The 12,232-nt window shown below is 49.2% G+C and overlaps 1 protein-coding gene across 1 annotated transcript; it reads left to right on the top strand.

Moving 5' to 3' along the window:
• On the top strand, window positions 1–10,982 carry CES4A (carboxylesterase 4A). The gene is given in 17 exon segments (XM_054579106.1): window positions 1–58; window positions 3,132–3,333; window positions 4,415–4,501; window positions 4,503–4,554; window positions 4,637–4,728; window positions 5,050–5,191; window positions 5,194–5,265; window positions 6,676–6,780; window positions 6,839–6,895; window positions 6,897–6,962; window positions 7,106–7,144; window positions 7,694–7,834; window positions 8,379–8,459; window positions 8,825–8,997; window positions 9,571–9,650; window positions 9,840–9,911; window positions 10,813–10,982. Coding segments are annotated over 17 exon segments (1,689 nt in total).
• The last annotated feature ends 1,250 nt before the right edge of the window (window positions 10,983–12,232 follow it).

Here is a 12,232-nt window from a genome sequence, read left to right as displayed (position 1 = left end):
ATGAGTTGGATTCTGTGCCTGACCCTTGCCCTCTGCCTGATGGTGCAGACAGTCCTGGGTAAGTCCTCCACCCCTTCCGGAGGTGTTGGGCAAAAGGGACATGAGGGACACAGGGACAGACCTCCAGTTTAACCTCTTCTGGGGGCAGTGGGGCAGGGGCATTTAGACAAGTTTTGGGCAGATGCAGGGGCCGTTTCAGGGCACTAATCTGCCCACCAGCTGGGAATCTGAGTGTTTATATTTATACTTTTTATAAAATATATTTCATAATTTATATAATTTTGTTGGTAATTCATTTTATATTTATATTACTTAAAAAATTAATATTTATTAAATTAGTAGTATATCAGTATATATATTAGTATGTGTATATATATACAACAGACAAGTGTATATATAGATACATTATATATATATATACACAGTGTATATTGGACAGTGTATATATTGGACAGTGTATATATATACACACACAGTGTATATACAAGTGTATATACATATACACTTGTGTGTATATTAGACACACACACACACTATATATGTATACAAATATATATCATGTAACCACCAACCAGATCAAGATCTAGAACATTTCCAGGACCAGCATGCCCCCTTCCCTGTCAATACCCTCAAAGTAGCCACTATTCTGACTTCTACCATAAGTTAGTTTTGACTACATAAATATATCCAAATTTTTTAGGGAAACTTTGCTAGAACCACTTTTAGCATCTTCTTTTAGTATTTTTATTGTATATTTGTACATAGCTGTGATATTGGCATGCATTCAAATTTTATTCTTTTTTTTTTCACTTAAAATCTTATCATAAGCAGTTTATAACTTGAGTTTATAGTTATATTTACTTTGCCTGGTCTCCAGATATAACTGATGCTTTCAGTACCCATTGTAGTATAAATGACTATGATTCATAAAGGTCTTTGTTTTAATATATTTCTGATTATTTTCATAAGGGAGGAATCTGGAAGTGGAATTATTGAGACAAAGCGTGTGAACATTTTATGGCTCTTATACATTTTATCAAATTATTTTCCCAAGGCGATGTATCAATTTTTCCTCCACCAACAGTATATGCGAATGTCCTTTTCACTGTATATTTGCTGGGATGGGGTGCCATGATTTTTTACTTTGTTAGGTGGAAATTGTAATTCCTGGTGTTAATTAGCATTTTTGACTACTGAAAAGGTGGAATGTTTTCAAAAGTGTTTACATGTTGCCTCTGGGCACAGAGCCAGGATCAAGATCACCCCACAGCAGTTCTTGTTCAGGGGTTACACTTTACAGTGCTCTGCTCTGCCACACACTTACATGCCCCCAGATGCTGGGGGAAGGACAGCGAAACATCAGTTTAGAGCAGAGCTCCGACGGGAGGCAGTATGCGTGAACTTGAGCAAGTTATACAATCCCGTTCAGCTTCCATTTCCACATTTGTATAGAGTGATGATAATAACCTTTACCCTAGAGGGTTTTTAGGAGGATAAAGTGAGGTAGTACATGAAAAGTGTTTGGCACAGTGCTAGACTATAACAAAGGATCAATAAATCATATTTGTTGGCTATTCAGTCATGAGTGGACCCAAGATTCAGGGCAAATCCAGGTAATCTGACAGACCTCAGTTTCCTGGCTCTGTCCTAAAGATCCCAAGCTGGTCGCCATCCCTCTCTGAGCCTCTAGTCGTCTCCTAACTCCTCCTAGAGCCAATAAGAATCCCCTGTGAAAGGGCGTTGCAAACTGCGAAGAACTGTCCACACAGAGGAGGTGTGAGATGATCCCTTGCCCCCACTGGCCTGTCTCCATGCCTCAAAGGGCGACAATTACAGCCACTCCTTTGTGCCCAGAGATCGCTTCTGTGAGACCTGCAGAGACCTGGAATGAGGGCAGATGGGTATTTTTGGCCATTTGCAGCTGTGGATATGAGGCTGTGCTCTATCACACCAATTCCAAATGCTATTCCAATAACCAGTTGCATCAAAATTTCCTGGTACAACCAAGAGATCCTCATTCAGAGGGTGTGGGGTGGGGCCTAGGAATCTATATTTTTGCAATAATTTCCCCCAGAGGATTTTGATGTACAGCCAAGTTTAATAAGACTTGGATCGGATCTGCTTTCTGTCACTTTGCAGAGTAAGCCTCAGGAGACCAGGGCACAGAACAATTCAGTTTTGATAAAGAAGGAGGGGAAGAAATAACCAGGGTTTTTCAGGAAGGGGCAACAGATGTGAGGCTTCACCAACGCTTGGCAACAGAGTGGGGCAGGATGAGGGTCTATTAGAGGAAGAAGTGCTCAAAGGCTCAGGGCACTTGGCCTAGTTTGTGTCTATTCCAAGAGGTAGCTATCATGTAGGTATGCCTGTAGTCTGTATGTGTGTTTTTTTGTGTGTAATATGTGAATATATGCTAAATATGGACACATTGTAACCTATGTCTAATTATACTTATATGCGTATATATATATGCATATGGGCATGCATTCAACTCTTGTATTTCTACATGTTTCTTTGTAAGTGAGCTGTGCTCATATATACATATGTATGAATAAATTTGCGTGTACATGTGAGTATTATGTGAGTGTGTATATGAGTGAGAATGCATACGAGGCTGGGCAAAAGTAGGTTAAATTACCAGCCATCATTACCTAGAAGATAATCATAAGTAAGGACATGAAATAATAACAATAAGAAGAATACAAATAATACAATTAAATAATATAATAATTAATCAAGAATAAACTTCCATGTACTCACAACTGTAAACCTACTTTTGCCTACCCCTGTATATATGTGTGCTATCTTCCCAGAAATATGCCAGGCTAATGTTAGCAATGATATAGAGGGATAGTCACATTAATATCAGACAAAGAAAAATCAAAATAATGACATTTATGGATATCAAATGACACAAATAGAAATAATTCATGTAACAGACATAACTTTTATGCACCAACCAACATAGCTTTGAAATCTTAAATCAAATAATGAGAAAGAAAAATCCTGAGAGAAACATAGAAAAAATGGGCAAATATACAATTGTGAAAGTGTCAAGCTGCTGCAGATGCCCATGGCAGGTGATGGGCCACCTTTCAGTGGCCAAGGTGACCCTTCTCCTTTCTTCCTAGGTGCTCTGAACACCAAAGAGCCTCTGGCGGTTACTGAACATGGGATCCTCTAAGGGAAGCAGATACACATGGGGAATATACCCAGCTACGTCTTCCTAGGAGTCCCCTTTTCCAAACCTACTGTGGGTGCTCGTAGATTAGCTGCCCCAGAGCCACCAGAGCCCTGGGAAGGAATCAGAGATGCCACCACCTATGCCCCCATGCAAGAGCCACAGGACTGTTGGTTGGGAGGTGGGCAGACCCTAAGGCGGGTGGTGGACTTATGCTTGCCTCTTGACCATGGTTTAAAAAACTCAGTGAAAACAGAGTAATGGATGACCATAGGCAGGCCTGCGGCCCATTCTGGGCCTCAGTTTCCAAATCTATATAACGAGGCGATTGGTCCAGATGATGCCGAAGGCACTCCTAATGGTGTTCTTGGTTCTCTTAGGGAAAAGAGAAACAGTACTTTAGTTAGCAGTGGATAGAGCTTTGGGGAGCACAGAGGGGAAGCGTTCAGCAGAGGGGGCACCACTTGAGCTGGGCCTTATACTTGAGGAGTTTGCTGGGCAGAAGAGAAGGCATTTGGCAGAAAGGACAGAGGCAATGGGGCGTGGCGGTGAGAGGCAAGGGGCCATTTGTACCTGAAGCAGAGGCTAGCTGGGAAGACCAGATGGAAGGGAGGGCCTGGGTTGGTACGGGGGAATCTGGACTTTATCCTGAGGGCAGAGGGACTCAGGGAAAGTTTTAAGGAGGGGGTTGACATAGTCAGATTTGTGTTTTCTGTCAATCCCTCTAACTAGAGTGTGGTGGGTGACCTGGAAGGGGGGGGGGCGGCGGCGGGGGCGGGGGCGTGGGTGACAAGGCTGGGGCAGTGTCCTGGTCAGAGGTGGTGATGGCCCTCACAGGGCAGCTGCCCGTGGATGGAGGGAAGGGGCTTATTCAAGAGCTGTTTGGGAGGCAGAGCAGAAACTGAGGTGAGGATGGGGCATGAAAGACAAAGAGGTGTCCAAGACACCCAGGTTTCTGGCTTGACAGCATCAACAGGGCATCCGACAGGAACAGGAAACCTCTCCCAAGGCTGACTCATCCCGCAAGGCTCAACACAGAAGAATGGATGCTGGGGAGGCCAAGAGGCGTCCCGTCCCTGGAACCTAATGCTAGCGGAGGCTTCTCAAGCATGAACACACACAAAAACACACACACACGCTACCTGGATTTTGCTTTGGTTCTGTTCCCTTACTGAGAAAACATTTTCGCTCTATTGCCGCCTTGCTGGGCCCAAACTCACTTGGTGACCGCAGGTGCCTTCCGAGATCTTGGGGGCAGATCACCAACATGTACTTCAATAGACGAAAACAAATCAAGTTGCTGCACTTCAGAGAGGACTGTGTACCTGAACGGGTACCCGCCAGTATGCGCGCGTGGGGACCCTCTGCTGCCGGCGAGCCCTGTCTTCAACCAGGAGCCATCCCACCCCACAGCCATCCCACCGCCGAGCTCAGGGCTCGGCCTGTCTATCCCAGGTGATGGTCTTGTTCCCAGGAGGCACAGTCCTCGTGGGCTCCACCTCCACGTACGATGGCTCCGAGTTGGCGCTCGGGAGACAGTGTTGCCTGTGGTTCTGGCATCCTGGGCTTCCGGAGGCGGGCAGGGCCGGGATCCTCACCGGGGATCAGGGGCGGGGCCTCCTCAGGACAGGGGCTCAGGGCCTAGGTGGTGGAAGTAACAGAATGGAAGGAGAGGGGCGTGGCCCGTGGGCGTGGCCGCGTGAGGTGAGTAGCAGCGTTGAGGCCTAATGCTTCCTGGAGGAAGTGGACGTGCCGCACCACTTCAATGGGGCGGAGCCTAACTCTAAGTAAGGAGGTGTGGCCTCAAGACCAGATCTCTGAGGATCTAGGCTGAGCGAGACTGAGCCCGGCGGAGCCCGCAAGGAAAGAGCCCTCAGGACCCACACGGTTGGGGCGGCGGACCCTGATCTTGAGCTTTGCGCACCCAGCACGGGCGACAACCAGGCCCGCGGGAACTGGGCGCTGCTGGACCAGGTGGCAGCTCTGCCCTGGGTTCAGGAGAACCCACAGCAGCCTTGGGCGGAGATCCAGGCTGTGCGACCTAATACTGCAAGTCATCAGAAGCCAGGTGCATCTCCGTCCTGGTAAGTGCGGTGCCTGGGCAGATGCAGGACAGACGCAGGCCCACGTGTTCCCACCAGTGCACGCTCCAACTTACAGACACGGACAGATTTGCGTATACCAGAATGACAGTCCCCAGACCTGCCCACCTCTGCCAAGGGTACCACCTCTTCTCAGCCAAGGTGTCCACTCCGTTCAGGGATAACACTGATGAGAAAACCGAACCAGGTCCAGAGAGGGCAATGCTGCTCCATGGTGGGCCAAAAAAAATCACCCAGCAACTCCTATCTCCCCACTATTCCCCAGAGTTCTGTTCCCTTAACGGAGGCCACTCCAGGCCAAGCCTGGGAGTTAGAGACCTGGGTTGGAAAGTGGGCTTTGTCCCTGAATCCTGGGGGACCGCTGACCTGGAGTGTGGGTATAAGGTCTAGTGTTCTGTGAGAGACACAGGGCTGGGAGGTGAGCAGGGACCACATCTTACAGGAACAAATGGCTGAGTACTCTCTGTGCCAGACACTTTTCTAAGCACCTTAAACATGTATTCATTCAATTCCTTCAGCAATCCAAAAAGAGACACATTTTCTTTCTACAATATGATTCTAAAAAAAAAAGAGCACAGGAATCTCCATTCCACAGATGAAGAGAGTAAGGCCAAGACAGGTTAAGCAACTTTATCCAAAATGCCTGGAAAGCAGGGAAAGATTTTAAGCAGGGAAGTGACGAAGTCAGACGTACATTTAGAGGGATGGCTCAGTCTGCTGAAACAGAATTAGAAAGAAGTAGGGTGGGGGGAGGGAGTTGAGATATACCCTGAGGGAGATAATGAGGACTGGTTCTGAAATACAGACAGAGAGGCAGATGGATGGAGAGCAGAGGATGGTCACTGAGAGATGGAGAAGGCCAAATGGCAGGACAGGAGCAAATGGGGTGTAGCGACGAGCAGAGGAGATGGTGAAGGCCCCTGGAGCTGGATGGATGGCGTGGGATAAGGGATGCAGACCAGGTGGGGATTGGTTGGAACAAGTTTAGGGCACATAAAATCTGAGGCACAAGAGGGGGGCGCCCCAGATAGACTTGTTCCCTAACCTGGCCAGTGGAGAAAGGCTAAGAACTGTCAGCTGTGGGAAACATAGGGTCCCCCCATGCCGTTTCTAGACCAAAAGCAGAGGGAGCCCCCTTCCTGTGCCAGGAGAACTCTGTCTACAACCTCAGATCCCCTCTGGAGCCCCTGAGACCCATTGCACGAATCAGGATATGGAGGCCCAAAGGCAGGAAGGCACCGGCTCTAGGCCTGGGACTCCTGACTCCCTCCCAGGTGCCTGTCCTCTCTGCACCTCTTCAGGCTGCCCAGCCATGGCCACACAGGTACCCCAAACTATTCAAGTGGTCTCCAGTTGTGTATCTTACAGTTTCTGCCCTCCCCATTCCTGCAGAGGATGGCACCTCTGGCCCAGGGCCTCTTCCATCGAGCCATTTCCTAGAGGGGCGCTGCAGTACTCGGAGCTTTCATCACTCCAGACCCTCTGAAGGTGGCCAAGGTGGATGTCCCTCTCCCCCAGGGTTCAGCAAGGAGGGCAGGATAGGGGCATCCCCAAGCACCTCTTCTCTCTGCAAAAGGTTGCCCGCTTAGCAGGCTGCAACCACAACAGCACCCAAGATGCTGAGAGGCTGCCTGAGAGCGCTATCAGTGGCTGAGGTAATGCGTGCGCCCAGGAAGATGGTAGGTAGGACTTTTTTCCAGCTCCCAGACCTGACTACCTTCAAGCCACCCTCCTAATCTGGTTCCCAGCCACCCCGGGGACACTGTTCCAGGAGAATGTGGGGAAACTTCCTTTTATTCCAGTTGTCTCCTCTCCCCCACAGAACTTCTTCCACCTGAGCTCCCAGGGAGACCCTTAGGAGGTGAGCAGGCCCCATTCTATAATTTGAGTATTTATTGAACACCTACTGTGTGCCAGGCACTCAGGATTCTCAGTGAACTGTTCAGGCTAAGATTTCTTCCCTAGAGGGACTGATGTTTCCATGGGGAGAAACAATAAACACCTCAAATAAATAAATTATTTTCTAAAGCACCTCTTTAGAAGGTCATAAGTGAATGAAGGAACAGGCAAGGAGCTTGGCATGTTGGGAGGAGGGGTGGAATTTTTAAATAAAAGGACAGAGAAAGCATCATTGAGAAGGTGATATTTAGCAAAGATTTTTAAGAGGTGAAGGAGCAAGAAATGTAGATACCTGGGGAGAGAATCCCAAGGCTCAGTAGCTTGGTCCTGTCTGTTGCTGGTCCTCCCACACCCGCCCTCCCAGGGGTCATCAAATCCCAGCTTTTTCCCAATTAAGGGGCCATGGCTAGAGAAGTCTCTGGACTGAGACCTGCTGAGCTGGCTTCCCTAGGCCACAGGGATCCTGGAAGGATACGTGGGAGAACTGATGCAAACCCCCCTTGCCTCATAGATCGTGTAGTTCATGAGCCCCGTGGTGGGTGGTGTGGTGTTCCCAGATGATCCTGTGGTGCTCCTGAGCCACGGGCAGGTTGCACCTGTGCCCTACCTTCTGGGTGTCAATAACCTGGAGTTCAGTTGGCTCTTGCCTTTTGTAAGTGAATAGGAGGAATATCCACTTCAGTGAGGGTTGGAGAGGATGCAGGATGGGTACCAGGTCACATCCCTTTGGCCTTGTGGGGATGCCCAAGTGCTTGGGAATCTCTTCCAGTTCCTAAGCAGAGAGAGCTGATTGGAAGAGATGAGGGTGAGGGAAAAGTGTGGCCTCTTGGAGGTTTGGGGGCCCCAAATCTTTTGATCATAGCTCGGATGAGTCACTATGTTGATTGCTTAGTTTCTAGGCAGCTGTAAATCTTGGGGCCCTCCCTTGCTCCTGGGTTCAGGGTAGATGCCCCAGCTTAGGAGGAACCTTCCCAGCTTCCTCTTCCGTTCTGAAGGCCAAGCTCCTCCCTTGCTAGTGGTGATAGACAGGTTGTCAGGAGGGCAGGAAATGGTCACGGGCCCTTCCTGGGCTGTGTGCTCTGTCTGCAAACTCATCATTTAAACGGATAAGGGCCTTGGGGTCTGGTGTAGCTCTGGCTGGAATCCCTCCTGATACTTGGGCCTGGCCCACACCTGGGTTCTTGTCTTGTGGACAGATCACAAAGTTCCCACTAAACTGGCACATGTTGAGAAAAGAAACAATCACCAAGCTGCTCTGGAGGACCAGCAGCATCTTGGTGAAGGGCCACACGGTTAGGGGCACTCTGTTTGGTTGGACAAGGCTAACCCCCCCTGTTTTTCCTTACCTATTAGGGGGTCTTAACAAAGGGCTCCCAACCAGGATACAGATCTTTTTTGATGGGGATTTGGGGTTTGGCAAGGGATCAAGTGGCTGCTGGTGGGCAAGACCCCCCAGGCCTCAGGGTCATGGCAGGCAGTTCTCATGCAGCAAAAGCACAGGGATAAGAATCAGCAAAGAAGAACTTCCCAGGAAGCCTTCCTCTTTCTCCCCCTCCCCAGGCTAAAATCTCCTGGATCCAAGTCATTGGTGTGCCCAACTCTGGCCCAGCCAGGCCTCCGAGTGAGTATGGCTTCCCCACCCAGAATCACCGAGGAGCAAATGCCACTGTTGGTGGAGGAGTACTTGAGTGATATCGATGACCATGGCTGGACAATGTTACAAAGCTGTGTGAGGGACCTGGTTGGGGACACTACCTTTGTGTATCCCACACTGCAGGCTGCCTGCTGCTACCGCTGTATATGGGGTCCCCAAGAGTGGCCACACCCCATCTGCTTATGCAGCTTCCCCACTGGGCTCACCAACTGTTCACACACCCTCTGTGTAGCTCTGGGCTGGTGTAGGGTTCCAAGATGTAAGAGAGGCTTAGGGACAGCCTGGAGATCCTGCCCAGGCTGACTTGGGGTTGAGAAACACGTGTGTGAGAGGTCAAAGGTGGAGCTGGAGAAGGTAGACAGGGGAGAACCTTAAATGCCACGCCAAGAGAGAAAAGGTCCAGAAGAGGGAAGGAGAAGGTTTCCACAATCCTTGCCACACTCTCTTGATGTAAGTATTAGCATCCGCTGTCTGAAGATGAGGAATTGCAGCTCAGAGAGGCTGAAGGACTTGCCCCAGGTCATGTTGCTAATGAATAGAGCCAGACAGGATTCAAATCTTTTCTCTTGATTCTGAAGGCCAAGCTCTTCTCCGGGTTGAGGCAGGTGGGTGGGTTGCGTGGGATGGATGAGAAGCCCAGGCTTAGACTTTTCCTGCAGCCTTCCTCAGTTTTCTTATTCTTAGATGCTGGCTTCCTGTCTGTGTGTATGAGTTTGAGTGCCTGCTCCCACCAGCGTCATCCTGAAACCCTGCCCTGACGGGGCAGACCACGGGGATGATATCCACTTCATCTTTGGATGTCCCTTCTCCGAAGGTGCTGACACCTCACCTGATACCCCCACTGGGTGTCTAGTCTCCCCACCTTCGTATTAGGACCGATCCCTCCATCTGGAAGATCCTCCCAAGTGGAAGCCTCATAGCATAGAGACAATAACAGAAGGAGCAGGGTGGGGTGTCAGCACCTATGCCCTGTCCCAAATGCCAGATCCGATTCTGCCCCTAGGACATTCCACAGATGAGGAGAGGGTGCTGAGCCTCCAGATGATGAAATACTGGGCCAACTTTGCCCACACAGGGGGAGTCCAACCCCCCAACACATATGGGCAGTCTTCCTGACCAGGGCTAGACCCGATGCCCCTTCTCCCTCAGCTTTCCCCGGGCACCAGGTCCTAAATGGCCCTAGAATGTGTCCCTCTCTCTGTCCTATTACCAGAGTCTTTAATCACTCAAACATTCAAGTCATTCTCAATGCTCTGTTTTCTGCCCAGCCCAATACTGGACGCTGGACTTCAAAGATATTGCAGACATGACGACCATCCTCCAGTGACATGTTAATGTTTAACAAAAACATTGAATTACAACTCGACATGGTGAGAGCTGTGCTGGGGGAGCACACAGCACTTTGGGAGCACAGAGGAGGTGTGTGATCATGCCCGGGTAGGCAGGGGTGGCCTCCCAGCAGAGGTGATATCTGAGCTGATCTTTGGCTAGCCCCATAACTTATTTCCCATCTCACATTCTCTCTCCTTTCTATCCACCCTCCTTATGACACTCAAGGGGTCTTTCCGAAATATCATCTAACCGAGTCACTCATCTGCTTAAAACTCTTCATGGCTTCCTAGGATAAAGTCCCAACCCCTTACTTACCCCAGCACCAAAATATTCAGTCTTTCTTGTGTCATCTCTCCACATCCATTCTCTTCACACACGCCATGTTTCCACCTTTCCTATACTTGTGCTTCCTCCAAACGGAAGGTCTTTCATACCTCCCAACCCTTTGCATATACTGATCCTCTGTGGGGAAGGCCCTCTTCACCACACACTTTCCTACTCTTCCTTGAAGATCTGTCTAAGCATCTCTGTAAAGCCTTCTTGGACCCCAACTGCCAAAGGGAAGGCGAATGAGGGAAGGGGAACAGAAGGAAGCAGGGCAAAGATGAGCATGAATAATCCTCTCTCCTTCCTCCTCCTGGCCAGAAATCCGAATGGTGGGAGGCTGCCCTGCCGGCCACACTACAATGAGAAGAAAAAGGATCTGCAGCTGGATTTCACTGCCAGGGTTGGAGTGAAGCTGAAGGACAAGACAATGGCCTTTTGGATGAGGCTGTACCAATGTTAAGGATCTAAGAGGCAGAGGCAAGTCTAGAGGTGACTCTGCAGGAGAAAGCCTAAGAGATTGTCCCTCGCCCAGGCCTTGAGGAGACTTGCCATGGACACCCCCAGATTGGGGACAAGGGTCTTACTCTCCCCAATACAGAACTGCAGAGGCTCCCTACTACTTACAGGCTAGAGCCAGAGCCTTAGACTGTTGTTTGGGGCCCTGCAGCACCCTCTTCAGCCTGACATCCCGTGATGCCCGCATATCTCACTGACTCCATTATGCTAGGTCAGGCTGTTTCACTGCCACGCTGTTTTCAGCTACCCAGCCTTAGGAAAAGCCCTTCTCTCCCTCCCTTTTCCAAATCCTCCCACCCTTCAATATCTACTTGAAGCTACTCTTATAGGAAGTTCACCCAGACTGCCTCTTGCCCCATCACTGCACCTAGCTTGTCATTTACCATTCATCTGGCTCAACCTTGAGCTTTTCCACGTTGGCCTGAGCCTTTGAGCAGGTTATTCATTACATGGAGTGAAGGTTTAATAGCTTGGAATTTTTCTCCCCTTCCATATTCATCTTCTTGAGGGCCCCTCCTAAGTCTGGACACAGGAATGATCCTCAGTAAGAACACATTGATTTGACCTGAACTTCACCTGCAAAATGGTTGGGTGAAGCAGATGGTGTCCGATATGAGCGCCTGGAGGAAGGGAGCGGTGCTGCCTGGTCCGTGTTCGTCTAAGCCCGGTATGCTACCCTCAGTCAAGGGGAGCTGCAGCAAAACCACCTGGGCTGTAGAACACATGGCTTTTTTCATCATTGTCTCAAGTGCACCCCTCAGGACATCCGCACTCCATGCTCACTTGTCCATCACTTTGGGTCTTGGTGCTGCCTCTGGACTCCTCACTCTCTGGCCTCTCCTGTAACTTGACCCCGGCATACTCCAGCCTGTCCCATGGGTGCTTTGTTCTGTTTTGTTTTGTCCTGGCCCCGGGGGGGGGGGGTGAGGGCAGTTGGTAGTAAAATATACCTAACATAAAATGTATCAATTTAGCCATTTTAAATGTCCAGTTCAGTAGCATTAAGTACATTCACATTTTTGTGCAACTAACATCACTATCCATCTCCAGAACTTTTTCGTCACCCCAAACTAAAACTCTGCATTCATTAAACAACCACTCCCTCTTCTCTCTTACCTCCAAATTCTCATACCCACTATTCTACTTTCTCTCCTACTAATTCGACTACTTAACTCATAGAAGTGGAATCATACAATATTTGTCCTTTTGTGTCTGGCTTAT

This window comes from Pteronotus mesoamericanus, unplaced genomic scaffold (genome assembly GCF_021234165.1).
Source record: "Pteronotus mesoamericanus isolate MK-2021 breed Mesoamerican mustached bat unplaced genomic scaffold, CSHL_Meso_final contig_52, whole genome shotgun sequence".
NCBI classification, from domain to species: domain Eukaryota; kingdom Metazoa; phylum Chordata; class Mammalia; order Chiroptera; family Mormoopidae; genus Pteronotus; species Pteronotus mesoamericanus.
This window is presented reverse-complemented; position numbering and strand designations above follow the sequence as displayed.